Here is a 19,345-nt window from a genome sequence, read left to right as displayed (position 1 = left end):
TGGGAACACCAGCGTTGACAAGGACGGACGGATGGAGAGGGAAGAACACACAAAACAAATGTTTTCAAACCAACGATCAACCTAACTTTTGCTGGTATAAGGTCAAAAAATAACCTCTTACTAATAAAATAACTGATACCAAGATAGTCAAAAACAAAATGCTTTCGTTGATTTGGATTTTTTTGTCCTTTGTTTTTTGTGTCACACTTATCAACTTCTTTCTATTTCATTCTAAAACCAGATGACTAGTACGGTACAGCCTCTGCCTCACTTAACATCAAATAATATACAGTGCAACCAAATGTAATAATATTAAATATATAACTATATAACTATAAATAATGCTGTCAACATTTATTTTACATCTCTATATAAAAGTAAGCAGTAAAAACCTCAATTATACAAACTAATCTGCTTTTTACCATAAACCACAATGTGGTATGTGAGAATTTGTGGCAGAAATTAGTTGTAGTGCATTTATCTAATTTGACTTTATTCGGCCTTTGAAGGCATCTTTGTTCTTCCTTGCAGCGGTGTAATATTTCATTTCATTTCTGTGGAACCGTAAACCTGGTCGCAAATGTTTGCTGTTTTGTTAGAGTCAGACCGAACAGCCTTGCGATGCTGCAGGAACAGATGAGACTGCGACACTGATGTGGATCGGTGTGTTTCAGCTTGGTGGGTCACGTGATGAGGCATAAGGTACAAAAACAAAACAAAATAATAACTGGAGGTTCATTCTGACTGCAGACTGCTGCTTACATGAGGTTAGTGGAGGTGCAGTGGACCTTGCAGCCATGCAACTGTTGTGTAAAAGCGGTTAATGTTCGCTTATGTATCGGTCTTTGGCAACAAAAGACGTCTAATAAAACTGTAAAGATTGTTTTTTTTTTATTTACATTGAAGCTAACAGATGGATAGCTTGTCCAAATAAAAACAGTCAGACTGCAAAAGCAGAGTGGTGCTTCTAATGCGGTTGAAATTGAGTTTAAAAATAAACAGAAACGTTTGAGGAAAATCCAACAAACTATTAACAAGGGTGGTTTTCATTAGAATTATAGTTACTATACTGAAATTGGCTTTGAGCATTTAAAGATGAAACATGTAAATGAACCCACCTGTGTGGTAGAACTTCCCTGAGAAACCCAGATTAAAAGTGAAGTTAGTGATGTAAGACCGGAGCTGCTTCTGGGTATCAAGGAGAGCCTGGGGACAAAAAAAGCAAGGTTTTTAAAAAACAATCACTTTTTTTCCATCCTTTGGTGTCTCACACTGTCTCCCATTGACCATTTCTCCTTCTGTCTGGTTAGTTTATTTCACTGATGCTTCATTCATACTTCTATTCACACTCTGGTCATTGTTCCAGTGTTTTCCATGACTTAGACAAAAGCTGTGAAGGGCGCACTCCAAAATCTGAAAGGAATATCAAGTGATGTGTCACTCTCTGTGCAGCAGGTTTTTTAAAGCTAAACCAACAGGAAGAATGAATTAAGCTCAGATAAAACTTTCACTTTAATGGTTTTGATCTTTTCCAAATGTTTCTGACTTTCAAATAACAGGAAAATGTAGAAAAACAACACATATTTTTATCTTATTTCATTCTTCTAAACTGCACCGTTGGAATCAAAATGCATCCTTCAGATCTGTCAACATTTAAATAATACACATATATATATATTAGGCCTGCACAATATACCGCAAATTTATCGTTATCGCAATATCCAGCTCTGCAATATGCATATCGCAAAAGACGGCGAATATCGCAATAAATCGCAAACCCAAAATGTGTTAAAACAATCTTCTAGCAGCTTGAAGCATTTAACGAATCAAATAAATCCCTTTATGCTTTGACCAATCAGATGGACGCCTTCCCATTGTTGACCAATCAGATGGAGGCCTATTATGTTAACCCTGGTCCTGAAGAGCCTCAACCCTGCCTGTTTTCCAGCTCTCCTTAACCAGCTTGCTGTTGATTGGCTGACTCAAGTGATTTCACATCCTGATTGACTGAACACACCTGATTTTGGTTATCATTATCGAGCAGTCTAGGGAGAATTGGAAAACAGACAGGGTTGAGGCTCTTGAGGACCAGGGTTAGCCACCCTGACGTTTGTCCCCCATGTCGATGAGGGTCATTTGGAGTATAATTTTTAAACTGTTGCAATGAAATGGGAATGATGTTTTTGTTTATTTTTCTATTTGTTTATTTACCGCAAATTTATCGTTATCGCAATATTGATCACTAATATCGCATATCGCAAGTTTTCCTCATATCGTGCAGCCCTAATATATATATATATAATATATATATATATTATATATATATATGTATTTGATGATAAATTTCACTAGATATGACGCAAAATCATGTCACATCAGATCAAATACTAAAGGCCTGTTCACACCGGGACGAATTTCGCCGGCGATTTTCGCCGACGTTTAACGCCTCGTGACTAAACAAAGGGCACCAACGAGAGTGTGCACACCGACGCGAAAAAACGCCACACGTTAAAGCGTCAAAAAAAAAAAAAACGCCTCGGGTTCGTTTTTTTTCCGACGCGTGGCGTCGAAATCTACTCGACCAATGAGAATGGCGCTTTTGCTCACGTGTCTGGAGCTTCTGAAGTTACAGTAAAACACAACTTGGGGGCGCTCAAACACAAAACTGCCTTGCTGAGCACACATACCAGCGAAGAAGATAGACGCCAAGTAGCGTCTACACACAGCCGCGAAGCAATAATGACGGACATTCAAAAATATCCCCGAACCAAGCACCAGTTGGAGCTACTGGTGCTTGAAATATTCATGTTTTCTTTGTTTGATTCTGACAAGCGTGTAAATACTTGCTCTCTTCTTCTGAGTGAAAAGCGACTTTAAGAAGCGTAAAGTTGCGCAGCGCCACCTTGTGTACAGGAGTATTTCTGTTTTACATTAAGCGCCATCTAATGTCAGGGAATGAAATTGCATGTTCACTCCACTCATCGTCAGCGAAAATCGCCTGGGTGTGAACACAAAAAACGTGGCGAAAAACGCTGGCGAATAACGCCTGGCGAATATTCGTCCCGGTGTGTACTGGCCTTAAGACTTAACTAAATTTTGTACCACTTAGCAAATCATCATCCAGTGTGTTCCTGTTAAATACACAGATTTAGGCAGATTCTAAATTTAGGCAAAATTCTATAGAAGTTTTGAAGTGTGTGGTACGTAAGGAAATGAGGTCCTGGTTTATTTGATGACTTAACTCATCTTTTTTATAGAATATAAGAGGAATTATGAGAAGTAAATGACAAGCAAATCTATATTGTTGTAGACCTTCATATATAATTATGGCCTAAATGCCATCTAAATTCCCAGTATCTTAACATTTTTATAAGAATATGGATTAACAACTGTAGATTCTTGTTTTCAGAGTCTCTGTTTGTCTCAAAAGGGATTTGAATATTGATGGGTAATTTATCATTTTTTTAAGTTTACTTCAGAGGTCACTTTATCCCCTCATAGTGATTCCTGCTAAAATCACACTGTTATGTCTTGTTTTTTTTATATATATATTTTTTTCAGTTTTGTCAGTGCACAACTCCAGCCGTAGATTTTTTTTTTGTCGCCTCAATCTCTGGTTTCAATGCTGCCATCAGGATTTTCTTCACTTATTTAATGACTTCATTAGTTTGCTGGCCTTTAAACAAAGACTCGGTAATGAGTGTCAACTAAAGAGAGTTGAACACACCATGCACGCACACACACACCGACAGTAACGCAAGTTAATGAAGGTCAGTGCATTACTGGCCTCCAGAGGGTGGACTAATAACACCCACACCCACCCCTATGTGCACAGAAACAATCTTTCCATCCATTTCATGGTTTCCTCCATTCATCCCTAACATCACCTGGTGAAACCCGTGGATCCCAGTCCCCTCAGCTCTCTACAGTTTCGTCCTACTGCTCCGGTTCTCCGTCTTCTTGCCAAGAACCTGCAGATTCCTCTCTGCCCTGCCGCCCCTACCCAACCCCAGCCCTACCGCATTTGTCTTCCACACTTCCCACCCACCTCTGAACCTCTCTCCTTCGCTTGCTCCAAGAAAATGTCACATTCTCAGGAGACAAGGCAGTATTAATTTGAAAAGAAGGCTGAAGCAGCAACGAGGAAAGATCGCTCCCACCGCCCCTCTACGACTCTATACCCTTGCAAATTCTTTGACCATGTCCCCCTGCTATTGCTGCACTTCTGCAAATATTTTTTTTATCAACCAAGTTGTGAATTTTCTCTCAAAAATGTGTTCAGCTGGGTCTTTGTTCCCTGTGTCACGCCCCAACAACAACTCGGTTTCACTGCTTTTAATCGATCCCCAGAAACCCTGCTTTATTTATGACAGCTGAGCAGCTGGAGCCACAGCAAAAGATTGGTTGCTGGAGCTCCTGCTCTTTCCTTCTCACCATCTCAATTGAATGTGAGTCTCCCAAAATACCAAATATACAGACACATGCTTGGAGTGTCTTCATTAGCCTTAATCTAATGGTGCAGAAGATGGCTGGCTGCTGACAGATGTGCACAATTCCCTAATCTGATCCCCTGTCTCCTCTACTATGACATCTTCTATGTCTTACAGGCGTGCAAACACACAGCCAAATGTTGGGACACAAAGACTTGAGAATTCAATCAAGTTTGCAGCTGGGTGTTTTGCATTATAACTTAATAAACACTTCATGATGCAATTGGCTGAAATGTAATATTAAAGTATGTGCTGGCATACTTAAGAATTAGTGGAGGTGAGTGTCCAAGTGTGCAGAGTATTAGTTCAAACATCTCATTTGTATTCCGCTGACAAACATTTATAACGCAGATCTGCAGAGCCACACAGGAAATGTTTGTGTTGTATCGGCGGGAATCAGAACCACTAACAGCAAGAATGGCTGCGTTTGTATTTATTTTTCTTTGTTTTGTTTTTCTTAACTGTGACATTCAGCTATTCACATTTTTGACTTGTCAACGTTGTGTTTATTTTATTTTTTTGCACAGTAATATCATTTTGAGTAGAGAATTGTGGCTAAGATTGAAGATGTTTTTAATTTGATTGCACTAACAAGCTGAGTTGATGACAACGTATAAAACTACCCAATAAAAAAGGGATTATGGATCTCCTTGAAAAGGACAAAAAGAATGTGTTTGTCTGAACAAAAAGAGTTTTGCTCTGCGGTCAATTTAGCAATAATTCACATTGGTGGAGTAAAAGAAAAATATTTATGTAAAAATATGCAAGTACACAATAAGTAATGATAAAAAGTTTATTAAAAAAAAGGTCACCAGTCAGTTTTTACTTGTTAAAGTCTCACTTCGATCATCTTTTCATCCTTTGTAAAAGCATTCCGAGTAGTCTTTAAATTATGATTACAGTGTTCCCTCGCTATGTTGACCTTTTGCAATCTTGCTGTTCTGCAGAATATTTTCAGCAAGAACTTTGCATGCTTTATTTGTATTTTTTTTATTTTTTAACAGCACATTGTGTTCTGTGTCTTGATTGGCTATTGATCTTGTCAATCACTCTCTTTTGTGCAGTGTCTTCTGTACAGAGATGTGGCATGTGCAGCTGGCCACATTAACGTAAATCTTCAGTGTGATCAGAGAGTCTAAACAAGAGAGACTAGTGTGAAAATGGATCATAACAAGGAAACACCGTAATGTGTTTCGTTTTTAGTCAAATAAAAAAAACAAAGCTGTGCCTTTTTTTTTATATAGTTTCTACATAGCGACCGGAGTTCATTAGAAATCTGCCTACTATTGGCTCTCTCGCTAGCTTACAGCTCTTCACAACACCAACCCAACCATAGCGGTGCAACAAATATGGCGAGCAATATCGGACCTATCCAGCCGTATTGTTTTAACCCAAATGCCAGCTTGGATGAGGAAAATTAATACATACATGGATCTATTTGTCGGCAAGTGGATGCATCAGAATGGAGCGTAGCAAGGAGTTTGCGTTTTTTGATCTGCTCCTGATTCACAATGATTTGTATAGAGAAATAGTCAGAAATATAATTTGGAGTCTTTGAACCTTCTATTGCAGAGAAAATTGTTTTTTCGTCAAGATGCAAAGCTGCTTTTCCTCGCATCAGAATCGGCTGATTGATTGCGTAAAAGGTTGAAGAGTTACAGTAGTCTAAAGAGTGTCAACACTGGAACTTAGGCACTGGTGTTTCAAAAGCTGCATTTTTATATCGTCCTTTCCTTAAATTCCTTAGAAATTTGACTACAAAATGATGACCAGAAGGGAACTTTGAAGACACTAAGGCCAGTAGATGAAAGACAAATATGTCAGACGAAACAACTCTCCCCTAGATAAATTACCAGTCTGTAAGTCGGTTCTAACAGGGCTTGGAAGTTTCATCCTGATTTTTATCTGAAGGCTGTAATGCAGTTTGGGAGAAAAACTCTAAGCAATGAGGTCGAGAGGATACCTGGACTCAAAGCAGAGAAGGATTTTTGAAATCGGCCATTAAAGCTACTGATAGGAGGGAAGCGGAAGAAGGCGGGACTGCGGAAGGCGATCCACAGAAAAACTGAGGCAAAGCAAAAGCATCCTTGGATTAACATTTCACTGGCACAGAGCGCCCACCTTTCATCCACTTCCAATGGCAGAGACGATGGACGATTGTTTTGTGGTGCATTTTCTTGCATGTGTGCGGTAAGCCCTTGAAGAGATGGCAGATAGATGTTGGGGTTCAAACAGATGGGAGACAGGCATCTGGACAGCTGACATTCCCTGCCTTTCAAAAACCCTTTATGCCAACCACCTCTTCACCATATCCCCATTCTGTCATCTTGCACTTTTTTTTCATTCCCCCGCTATCCTTTTTTTTAAGCTTCAAGCTTGACTGCAAGATGTAAAATAATAAAAGTAATTATAAAAGTGGGATTTTACGCATCAACAGATTAGACAGTGAGAATCAGAGGGGAGGGCACGAAAAAAATTGCAGTCGTTAATGGGGTTTAATTCCTGAGTAAAAGCAAGCCGTCACTTTCGTCTCTTGTGAACGCTTCCCGCCATTGTGTGTGTATCTGTGCATGAGATGTAAATGCTGGACCAGCACAATTTTAACTGGGTCAGGCATCTCTAATTGATGACCAGAAAGAGCGCTTAACCAGTTAATGTTGACGTCTTCCCGTTCACTTGCTTCTCCTGCCTGCATATCACTTCCAGTCTCCCTTGTCAGATTCAAGTCAGTGTAGCTTTTCATATGTGAGCATTTTACAAATTCATCTATTCACTTGCATTTATGTGAGGCACTTGGGAGAGCTTTGGCATTGCTACCCTTACGCTAAATTCTACTTGGCAGGCCCGCATGGATTTTAAGTTTCAGTGATTGCTGTGACTGCAAAACCCACCTCATTGTGTGGAGGAAAATTCATGGCACACAGCCACACTCGCAGGGTTTCCTTTCAGTTTTGGGGGGGGTGAGTTGAAAAAAAACCTGTTATTTAAAGACCCACTCTTATTACTATTTTTTTGTGTGTTTTTAGTATGTTCTTGTGGCATTTTTCTGATGATAGATTTCTACTTGTTGTAAATCAGGAACCAACAAAAAAAATACCGTTGTAAAAAGTTTGTAGCTGTTACGTAGGCGCTACAATCGCACAAGCTCTTTGCTCTGCTCCATTCTGATGCATCCTCTTGCAAACAAATAGATCCATGTGCGTCTTTTTTTTCCTTTTTTGAGCTGGCATCTTGCTCAAAACTGTACGGTTAGATAGCGCCAATATTGCTCGCCGTTATTGTTGCATTTGTAATGTTTGGTTGAGGTTGTGAGGGGATGTAAGCTGGTGGGAGAAATTGTAAACAGATGGAGGATGGGAAGTGGGGGCAGGGTTGCTCTGCGCCTACAGTCCGGCCCACAACTTGGAGGAGAATTTCTATGTCCTAGAAAATGAGGTTTTTACTTTACACTTTTTACACTTTTAATAAAGTAAAACATTTCTAGTTATGTATTTTTTTAATTGGTAAGATTAATGAGAAGCAGATTTGCCAACTGTCATGCTTTTCTGGGTTAAAAAGTGTGTAAATCCAACACTATCAATATGAAATGATCATCAGCACACAAATTACAGGAAGGCATCTGTGCTACTTGTAGCAAACTACTCAAATCAATCTCATTCTTTTCACATTTGCCGTTCTCTCTTCTGATTCCTAAATCTTCCATCCAGTGTTTACGCCTTTCTTCATTACTTATGTAATAGCGTTTGGCAATGAGGCAAACCGATATGGAGAGTTAGAGCTTAGTTTGATTGATTTAATTAGTTCTAAAGATTAACTCTAAATAGAGCTGCACAATAAATGAAAGGCTGCTAAGCTGAAATCCTTCAAAGAAATTGGAACGACATTTATTTGGTGTAATACCGTTTTTGTTTAGTTTTTGGGTTAGATAAAACCACAGGAACACTGGAGCCATGGCATTTTGATGGCCATCCTTTGCTATCATTCCAGCTGTTCTAACAATGTGTGCTTGAATTCAATGTAAAAAATACAATTAAATGGAGGATAAGTAACAAACTTTCTGTTTATTGCTACAGGCCAAAAAAGAACTGCTGCATATTAGACCACAAGGAAGTTATAATTACTTCAGCTGCTAAATTATACCAAGTAAAATGGCAAAAACTGTTAATTTTCACAAGGGGTGAGATATGGACAGTCCAGACCATGGGAAAATTGGGGAAAATGTAGGACACTTCATCAGCAGGATGACAGTCTCCACTGCACATGAGGAAGGTGTAGAACACAAAAAGTTTTGAGTTGTTATTAGCTGTGTAAATCACTGAGCCTGCTTGCCTTTACCGACTGCAACCTTATGTATCCTAACGAGAGAGGAGCAGAACTCAGCTTCTGGATCTTTGTTGCAGCCTGCGTGTTTGCATGCATGTGTTGTCTAAACTTAGATTACACCTCTGCAGAAAACACCTTTGGGAGGAAAACAGCGGGAACGAGTTGAGAGAGAGATTTGGAGAGGAATACAAACAGGCCGGAGATAGCGATCAATGACTCAAGTGAGGAGGGAGAGAGGAGGAAGCCGAGTGGAGGAGAGAAAAGGAGGTGATAAAGAGGAATCCAAAGACGAAGATTTGACACCCCGCTAACGACCACTCTGAGAACAGAGGAGAAACCTATGCGAATGAAATTTCAAAAAGAGAAGAAGAAAAAAAGTGCAGGCACAAGTATCACCGATGGGGGTTTTTGACTGGCATCATCCCTCATTTTGAGAAATGTCATCTGTGGGGTGCCTCCCTGTGAATCATTTTAATAGAGGATATACAGCTGTGTGGGTGAGTGTGCTCGCAGACAGAGGGGGGTGTAGGTATTGTTTGTCACCAGATGAACTCGTGGGGTGAGACTAATGAAGAGTGCAGGGAGAAGGAGGGTGGCATTTTAATTGGACCCTCTCTTTTCTGTCTCTGCCTCCTCTTATAGGGAGTCGCAGGAGATTGAATCTTATCTTGGCAGAGGTAAGAGAAGACTTCTAATGTATTATTATAGTGCGCTCAATCACCAGCTGTTGAGCCCCCCAGTTTTACATTGACACGTTTCTTTGGCACATCTGTTATCTTTACTGTTAAAATTTTTCAACACAGGTTGACCTATTTTGTGATCTTACATTTATTTTTAATTGGTGTAATAATTAATTTGTTTACTGTTTCCCATCTCAATTTTTTTCTTTTTTTTAATAGAGTAGGATTAATTCTTCACAGAAATGCAGCTGCAGGGGTCTTACACATTAGATAAGTATCACTTTCACAGCAGGAGGACACAAGATAATATTATCACTTTAATGAAAGCAAATTTAGGGAATTTAATAGGGCTGCTTGAAAAGCTTCTTTAATTACGTTCCATTTTGCTGATGGGGAGCAGATATTCGTTTGGGATACGAAATATGAAAAATTAGGAATACTTTATTACATAAGGACTGAAATATTGTAAAAAATTAACAACTTATCAATATTTCTGTTTTTGTAGATTTATTTTTTTTAAAGATAAAGTAAAATGCCAACAAATTCCCTATTTAAAACCAAAATGCAATATATGAAGAAACATTTAAGCATGTTTCTCTGTAAATTATAGTAAGTTAAGGTGGACTTTGATTATTTAGAAATTAAAAAAAGAGATTTTTGAAAGTTATTATTGTTTAACAGGAAAAGATAGACGCAAAAAAAAGGCCCTCAAGCAAAATCTCTTCAAAGTAGAATAAGGATTTTTGTCAAATAAAAATCCTCCTTATTTTGGGTTTCTTTCATCCTGTCTGTCAAACTAAACCCTCGCCCACTTCAACTGATCTCTGCAGGTTTATAGGTTTCACTTTACACCAAAACCAAATATTGTCGCATGCTGATGTCGGCGAGCAAACATCTTGCTTTCATGGTTACATTTAAAAGACGAGAAATAAAGAGCAAAACAAAAAAACAAATTCCACAATGGTGACACATCATTCAGCTGTTCTTCTCACCCAGAGCTACATGTGCTGTATATTTGACTTGTGGTCGTCTAATATGAGTCATCTCTTCAACAGCTTTCAGCACCAGAAGGAGAAGACTTTCATTTTTTAGTCCTTCTGCAAACTGATAGGATTTTGTTCCTCTAACCTATCAGATATAAAGAATAAATACAAAATCCTGAATAAATAATTATTTCACTGAGTATTTAATTTATTATGGCTGATTGACTCCCAGATCAAGCCTCAATCAATCAACTCAACCTAGAGCTACATATCTATCAAATAAACACTTCTACTCTCCCTTTCCTCATCACCAATTTTTCTCTGCAAATTAGGCAACGACTGCCCCTGAGGCATTACACCCCACTCTTCTCATCTCTTAAATGTTCTCTCCTTCCTTTCTTGACTGCCAAACTCGCCTTAGATGAAGAAGATCAGTTTCAAATGTCATTGTTCCTTCCTTTTCCTGACCCTCTCCAAGTCCGTCTCTTCAATCTCATCCCTTCTGTTATGGAACTGGTTCATCCTCATGTATATTTATGGTACAAAGCTGAAGAGTCAGGCAGACTTAAAATGAAAACTCCAACTAGAGAGCTCTTGTGTGCTCATTTTGTGAATGCGTACGTGCACTGTGATGTGTGGCTGCGCTGAGGAAATGTGCACCCTTTTAAGATATAACTTTTTTTTTTATTCTTAGGTGTGAAGTTTCTCCTAATGTCACCACCCGCAGTGTGAAACCCTTTTTATTCCTTCCATTTTTCCTGTTTCAACCCCCAGCAGTGAACATGAGGCTCTTCTTTTTCTTCATGCTTCACGGGACAGGTGAATGAATGTAAAAGACACATTTTAGTTCAAGAGAGAAAATCTTTCTTTTCTTCGTTTTAAGGATACTTTTTGGCCACTTTGCCCCACTCCATTCCCAGCAACATGATCATGTTTATTTCCCTCTTATAAATATGAGATTTCTCTCACAAGTTTTCATTTTGTGTGCGTGCAAATGTTGTACTTTTGTATGTAAACAGGAGTGCAGAGGCACATCTGCCTACATCTGTGTGCTTGTGCTTCTAAAAGTATGTTGAAACAACAGCACTCTTTAGAGGCAGGCGGCAGGGCTGACTCTCCTTTAGTTTCCCTAAGAGCAGAAACGTGGGAAAAGAGGAACGCGCGCCATTCATCTTTTCACTGCCTCTTCAATACCTCTCTTTCTTGCTCTTACCCCTCCTCTTCCCCTCTTTCACACATCTTTGTTCACTTAAATGGCTGCTTCTTGCTAGACCTCCATTCTGAAATGCCCTTCAGTCTTACCCCCCCCCCCCCAACACATAGTCACTTGGTGTGAACACAAAGAGGGATTAGACTTGTGCATATGAGCACACATAGAAGGATTCTTGATTCACAAATCTCAAACGTTTTCCAAAAGTGAGCCAAATTCTTTCGTCTGATCACAAATCAGTCAAAAGTTGAATTTGTGTGTAAAAGTATCTGGAGTGTAATTCAAACTTTAAAAAACAAATCATTTGTTACTTTGTGTCAAACTTTTTGCGTACTTGTGCCAAATACCTTTACATCCTTGGCGTTCATGCGTGTCCCCTCTTTGCCGACGAAAATGTCGTCAATATCCACCAGCATGTGGCGATCCAGACCCAAAGTAAGCTTCCTGTCTGTGAGGTAGGAAATGGCATCCACCAGGATGAGTCTGTGGAGCCAGTAGCCCAATCCCTGTCCAAACATCACTCGTCTCACCCCGTCATAAAGCCCCAGGTCCTGTACCACAGTAGCCTGAAGGCCGAGACTGAAACCTGGTCCTGGATTATCTCCACTGCCTGCCCCTGCTCCCTCCTTAGCCCGTGCGTGCAGCACAGCCTGGTATGAAGAGTGATTAGAAGAGAATGAAGTCCAGTCCTCTCCAGGTAAGGCTCCTCGATCTGTACCAGGTTTGGTCATGTGGAGGAGAGGCGAGCTAGATACTACGCAACAGTCCCAAAGTGCCTGGTTGGTCCTGAGCATCAACGGCAGGCCCCGGAGTTTGAGGACAGACGGAGAGTTCTCAGTAGACCGATAGAAGCCTATTATGCCGACTCTGTACTCAGTACAATATTGATGCAACAGCTGCCTGTTCCATGTATCTGCATGTGCATACTTTAAAAGGTTCTCATAAATGATGAGAGAATATCTGCCGCGGCCATTTTCTGTCAGCGGTGGAAGGTCGCCCTTTCCTGAGACAATCTCCATGCGGAACTGAAAATGGGCTGATTCTAGTATTGCGACAATGTCCTGACCCAACTGAGAGTACTGTGACTCCACCAGCACCAGCACCACCGGGTCGGTGTGGACATGTATGTGAGGGGGGTTTGGGGGATACGGGTATGGCAGGTTCCGGTATGGAGACATAGACAGAGACCGGGAGCAGGCGGGCTCAACAGACTGTCCTAGTTGCATGGAAGGGGAAGAGTTTGCAAAGAGAAAGTAGGCAGAAAGGAGAAGGGACAGGAGGCAGCAGGAGGCGAGTAAGAACAGAAGCCTGCGCAAATGCCGACGGAACCGCACGGCCACTGTCATCGCGGGACTGGGGAAATACTGAGCGTCAGAGGAATTGATGTCTCTTTTATTTTGCAGGTGTCTAGAGGTTTTTAAAACCTCCCCGAGAGATTGTCTATTTGTGGGAGGCAGGATCAAATCCACTCAGGGCCATATCATGTCACCATGGCAGGTAAGGAGGGGTGCAGCAACGGATCTCAGGGAAGAAAGGTCTTTAGCAGAGGAAATGCTGTGGAGGTGGTCTCCTTCAAACCCTCATGGAGGAATCACACGCACAGACGGAGCAGGCGATGATTAATATCTGTGGAAAACGGGAACAAGGAGAAAAGAAGAAAGAGTGAGTTGGTTGGGGAAGGTTGAATAGTATGCATGAGTTTTGTGTGCGCTTGCGAGGGAGCATGTACCCAGGTTTTGCAGCCCTGGGGAATGTAAGGGCACAGCTGGTAACTACAGAGCTGATTGAAAACAACTCGCATCCATAGGGCTTAGCCAATCTCTGACACATGCACACACTCGTGCACACACAGACGAAATGACATCCCAGTTAAAACACAGCACAAAAGTCAATCCTTCCAAACAAACAACAGCTGGTTGTGTGTTAATATGGCAATGTGGAGAGGTGGATGGAGCTCGACTAATCAGTCCTGCAAAGCCACCCTGGGAATTCCTCTAATAGTGCCAAACTCTGTGCACCTCTGTCCTATTTCTGAACCTAATCATCTGAAATACCACAAAATTAGAGTTGGAATCCCTCTGCCTAGTGCACTAATCTGAGAGGAGTCCATGACTGTAAAGAGGAAATGAAGTGCAAGAATATGAGACATAGAGAAAAGGAGAAGAGAAGAATATAATGCAATGAATAATAGAAACAGACCCCAAAAAAAATGAGGATTAGCATCTCAATATAAGATAAAAGATCCAGGAGAATCTCCTCTTCATCCCCCACTTCTTTTTCCGTAGTTTGTTTTTCTGTAACTCTCTTCTTCTGTCAAGTTTGAATATCAATGGACTTCTCTCCCCATCTAGCTTTCCTTATTCCCTGCCTTTAGTGAACACAGAGAGAAGGTCATGGAGGAGGAGTTCATTCATATATATATACATACACACACATATATATATATATATACACACACACATATATATATATACATATATATATATATATATATATATATACACACACACACATATATATATGCGCACACACACACACACACACATATATATATATATATATATATATATATGTGTGTGTGTGTGTGTGTGTGTGTGTATACAGATGTGATTAGAGAGTGAAGGAGAGGAGAAAATGACCTCTATTAAAAAGCGATAAGGGAAGATGAACCACTGACACAGACAACTTTCAAACTTTCAAAGCCTGACATGCTCTCTGATCTGGAGGTGTTTCATTCAGAACTGATGGCGGGAAGTCTTAAAGATGTGTGAAGCCGGTCCAACCTGTTAATCCGCTTCAATACTATAGAGGCCAAAAGGGGGCGCTGATCCTGGATCATCACAGACACTTGACGGGAAAGTTTTAGCCCTTCATGTCAACAACAATAATAGTTTATTTTTATTTTATTTGTTTAAGAAAACTGAATAAATGAAGTTATTTTGACTTATAATAATTGTTCGCAGAGTTTATTTTTCTTAACCAATCTGAACTAATTATTTTTGAAGTTAGTATAATGAGAGACATTGTAGTTTGCTTGTCTATTCAATCTGTCATTTAACCAAAACTCCTAGATAAAAATACTGTAAGATTATGAAGAAGTTTGGTAAATGACAAACTTATTAACAGCGGTTCCAGCTTACCTGTAACCCGGGTTGAGGCGCTGCCTGACCGGCCGTGGTGAGGCGGCAGCGTTTCGGGACTGATGCCACAGATGCGCGAACGTCCAGAGCTGTGGTCTCGGTGGTGCACTCCTGAATGTGGAGGATACTGAGGCGCTGTGCCATCTCCCACTCCACTCTCTACGGGAACAACAGCAGCGGCGGTGGCTGTGGAGAATCCTCCACTCCTCTTCCCTCTGTCATCCCTCCTCCTTTCTTCTTCCCCTCGTCTCCCCGCTATCTTTCCCGAATCCCGGGAATGGCCACTTATTCCCTGATGGCAGTTTGTTATCGCAGAGATTAGGCAGCCTTATGACCGGAGAACTCCGATCCACCGGGCTGCCCGTTAAAGACTGAGAGGCGCGCGTAAACGCTGCGCTTTAAGAGCGCCTACACAAGTGGAGGCGATCGAGGGAGACTGGGGAGGGGGGCTGGAGCGAGAGAAGGGGAGGGGGATTGGCTTGATTGACGCAAACAGTCTTTTTTTTCGCGCATCAGCTATCACGAGTAAAAAGCTCACGGCCCGTTAGTCCTGGTGCTGGATGCGCGTGTGTCGCGCAGACATGCACCGTTGAAGGCGCGCCTTGATGCTTCTTTAAGTTGTATTACAAAAAAATCAAATGAGAGGAGAAAAGGTGTAACGGGAAGAGAATCAGCTTTAACGCATTATAAATTGGAAGAATAAGGAAAATAATTTTGGAGGATTTTTTTTGGCCCACGTGAGTCCTGCTCCAACGCGCGGCAGCTTGCCAGTCATCCCGTTTTAATTTGATTAGGTGTTCCTTTTCTTTGCAAGTTCATCCATCTCTCTAACCTATTTGCACTGACACACTCTCACTCACACAAGCCTCAGTTGAGCTGGTGGGCCCCTCATTCACATTATAATGGCCCTACAATGGAGCTTATTTAGTGTGCACGCGCAAAAGTGCACGGGATTTTAGAGCAAGACACGGGTGTGGGGGGAAATGGATGAACTTAAAGACTACAGAGCTCCTGCAGGGAACTCAGTAATTAGAAATATGGAACTGATTGTCACCTGCAGGGAAAAATAAATAAAGATTAATGTGTGGAAAATATTATTTCCAGGTATAGTAAACTATATGAAATAAAATTAAAAATTGGAAAAAAATATTTATTCTTTTCTTCTTATCACTTTAAAATCATTTTCTAATGGCATGCTGTACTTGAAGGTTTATTAAGATGTTTTGCTGCTTATCCATGTTCCGTTAGTGTCATTAAGTGTTAAGGCTATGAAACAACATATTTTTAGACACCTTTTACTGTAAATTTTCAATGTTATTTTAAAATCCACACACAAAGAATCTAAAAGATCTACAGTTTATTTTTTAAAAAGTTTGCACATCTTTAATGTAGAGTGATTATTATTGTCTAAAATGAGACAAAAGTATCTTGGATGTGTTTTGTTTGTTTTTTGTTTTGTTTTGGTTTATTTCAACGTCACGACAGTTTAAATGACAGGGTAAAAAATCATTCACACACAAAACATTTTTGAAAATAAAACACCAATTTAAGTTCAGATTTGTTTTTCAAAGTTCTTTTCTCAATGTAGGGAAATCAACTGAATAAGCATTTAATATGTGTATTAATGCAAAGGTGTATTATTCTTTCAATTAAAGGCATTGCATAGTGTAATGCCAACTCAATGCCCCCGAATTTATGAACATATGTCATTTTCCCCTGTTTTTTCATTTTTATTTTTGTAATTGTGTTATTAAACAGAGAGTGTTTTTTTTAGAAAAGACATGTTGCAAAGCAATGGTTTGTATCAGACTCGGACTATTATAAAAAATCTTTTCAAATCCATTATTTACCTTTTATTTTCTAAGAATAATCTCCACAAGTCATAACAGTGTTAAAGGTGACAAAAGATTTGACCAATTTCCTAACCCTTTGAACTATTGATATGTATCAAACCACTTTGGCTTCAAAATTACCTTAATTTAGCATCTATTTGAAAGTGAAACATGAGTCAATTTTTTTTTTATTATCTAAATAGAGTTGGAAAAAAATTCAGACGTCAAGGGGTAAAAACTCTGAACATTGCTCCTTTGTTTTGATTGAAGAACTACAAATCTAAGATACTAAATTGTGTTGAAAAAGTAGCATTATTTTAATGTGTTACTTAATTGCCGTTGCTTTGAATTGTTTCTGTTGTTTTAAGATTTCTTACTCGATGAAAGTTCTGCTTTTTTCTTGGGTCACACCTGAAATCTATCTATAGCCGTGGAGGTAAGAAACATAACTTCAATGAAATACAACTGCCAAAATATCATGCGCCGGGTAATAAAATCCCATAATAATGAAGGTTTGGATTTCAGTGTGATTGTGTTCGCATGTAAATTAGTGTCAGTGGGTGAAGTGTAATTAGAGAGGTTGTTCACCCATTTCCTCTGCATGACAAGGGGAGAACTACTCCAGCTATCGTGCTAGTCCAAGACAATAAAGCAGAAATGAAAAGGAGACAGCTGCACACGGGGTGCAGTGTGAGTATTGTGTTTGCATGCATGCAGGTTCATGCAAACTGTAATCACAGAGACCTTCATCGCCACAAACCACACAATGATAACTGATGAAAGATCTGAGGAAGCATGACCACACACGTGTAAGCATATGGCCCCACTAACTAACAACACAAGCAAGCAGTGACTTGCACAGATGCATGTGAGAGCAGACACAACAAAGGGCTATGTGGAAAGTGTCAGAGCTGCCATGTTCAACTAGCACTCTAACTGTTAAACAGAGGGGAGCACAGAGATAAATGAGAGGGAGCACGAGAGCGGGAGAAGAGCACTTGTTCTCTTCATCAGATGTTTTTTTTTTTTTTTTTTTAAGTGAGAGATAAGAGAAGAGAAGCAGATGATTCCCCCCCTCTTCTCTCTCTGCTGAGAGCTAAATGGTGGCTCTGTGAGTGTCTGCTCCTGTGTGAGGCCTGAAGAGAGCAAATGGATCTGGAGAGTAAAAACAGGATAAGACATTATCATGGCAGCACATCACATCATGGCAGGGTGGTGTGACAGCAACATCCATGCCCCTCTAACATAAAAAAAAAAAAAAAAAAAGTTTTCCTGAATATTTGTGCTTGACAGACTCTAAAGCACATGTCCTGTGAACACTTGTGGAGTGACACGTTCCTCTCTGCTGTTTCCACAAAAAACAAAACATAGAAACTATCTGTCCCCCCCCCGCTGTGGTAGCAAACAACAGCTTTCTTTTTAACTGGCATTTTGGCTGCTCAACTCTTGCTGTTCTTTTTGCGTGTGATCCAACATGAGATCAAACCATCCACTCCATCTCTTACCCTTTCCAGACTGCTCATAGACACTAGGCGTTTGCTCTTAAGAGTTTGAAAGCAAAGTGAAAGAAGGCCCTTACTCCTCCATTTAACTCCACTCCACCCAGCACTCCTAACCCCCCCCCCCCCCCCCCCACACACACACACCCTTCCTAACTGCATTAGATACAATACACTTTATCCAATCAATAGAGCACTGGCAGATTGATAAGTTCAACAATGCACAATAGTAAAAGCTGCAAAGAGAAATCAACAACAACAAAAATAAAAACTAAAGAAGTCTTCTTCCATCTTTGGGTCCAGACCCAAATCAATCTATTTCTGGAGTGCTGCCAGTGGCAGGATTACCATGGCAACGTACACCGACAAACTATAGTCTGCTAAAAATAATATTAGATGGCTTTTTTTCTTATTAAAGCCTAATAATGGTAACTTTAATGTGATCAAGGTGTGAAATAAAAAGATTTCAAGAAGGGTTTGAATTCCAGATCTTCCTGTATGTCTTTGCGTTTTCTGATCAAGAGTACATGCCAAACTCCCACAGCGACACATTTACTGTCAAAACGTCCACACTTTTCACACTGAGGAGTTTCAGGACCAGAACTTCAAAAGAGTTAATGGTCACAGGAAGAAAACTCTCAGCGTAACCACAGTGCATTCAGACACACACGAGTAAGGTCACAGCAGCATACCGGTATTTTAGCTCCAGCATCTTCAGCTTTGTGACTCATTGCAAGACAGGATGCGGTACGCCTATAAGAACATCGTTGTTGTTTTTTTTGACATATTCTAGAACAATATCGCCTTCACACAAACAGAAACACACATAAATGCGCACACATACCCCGCAAGATCATGCAAAACACCCACACATGTCTGTAAACAACCCTACGCTCCTACACTTTCACAAGCCACAAAACACTAGTTGGCTTGTTGCTTGTACAGTGAGGAAGTGCACCTTCATTTAATATCATATCAACACTTCATCTCAGCACTGATTGCAAGTGATGCCTCTGATGGACAAAAAGGGAACGCAGCAGGATAAAAGCATGCTGGAGTGGGAGTCTACTTGCATATCAGCGCCATATGGTCAGACGATGATTGAAAAAATATAAAACAGGAAAAGGTGGAGAGAAAGAACACAGGGTAGGATGTCAGAAAGCACTACAGTGATCAAATCACCCGGCA

The 19,345-nt window shown here is 40.3% G+C and overlaps 1 protein-coding gene across 2 annotated transcripts in view; it reads right to left on the bottom strand.

Moving 5' to 3' along the window:
• The window catches only part of LOC101157034 (bifunctional heparan sulfate N-deacetylase/N-sulfotransferase 4), a 42,727-nt gene extending 27,478 nt beyond the window's left edge, over positions 1-15,249 (bottom strand). For both annotated transcript variants that reach the window (XM_020703216.2, XM_004065867.4), the window contains exons 1-3: positions 14,827-15,249; positions 12,034-13,312; positions 1,119-1,206 (exon numbers count right to left, since the gene is read on the bottom strand). In XM_020703216.2, coding sequence (XP_020558875.1) covers positions 1,119-1,206; positions 12,034-13,032 — 1,087 coding nt within the window. In that variant the 5' untranslated portion in view covers positions 13,033-13,312; positions 14,827-15,249. The remainder of the gene's footprint in view (positions 1-1,118; positions 1,207-12,033; positions 13,313-14,826) is intronic.
• Between the last annotated feature and the right edge of the window lie 4,096 nt (positions 15,250-19,345).

The sequence above is a fragment of the Oryzias latipes genome, chromosome 1, assembly GCF_002234675.1.
Source record: "Oryzias latipes chromosome 1, ASM223467v1".
Classification (NCBI taxonomy): Eukaryota; Metazoa; Chordata; class Actinopteri; order Beloniformes; family Adrianichthyidae; genus Oryzias; species Oryzias latipes.
Note: the sequence above shows the minus strand (reverse complement) of the source record. Positions and strands in the feature narration are given on the sequence as shown.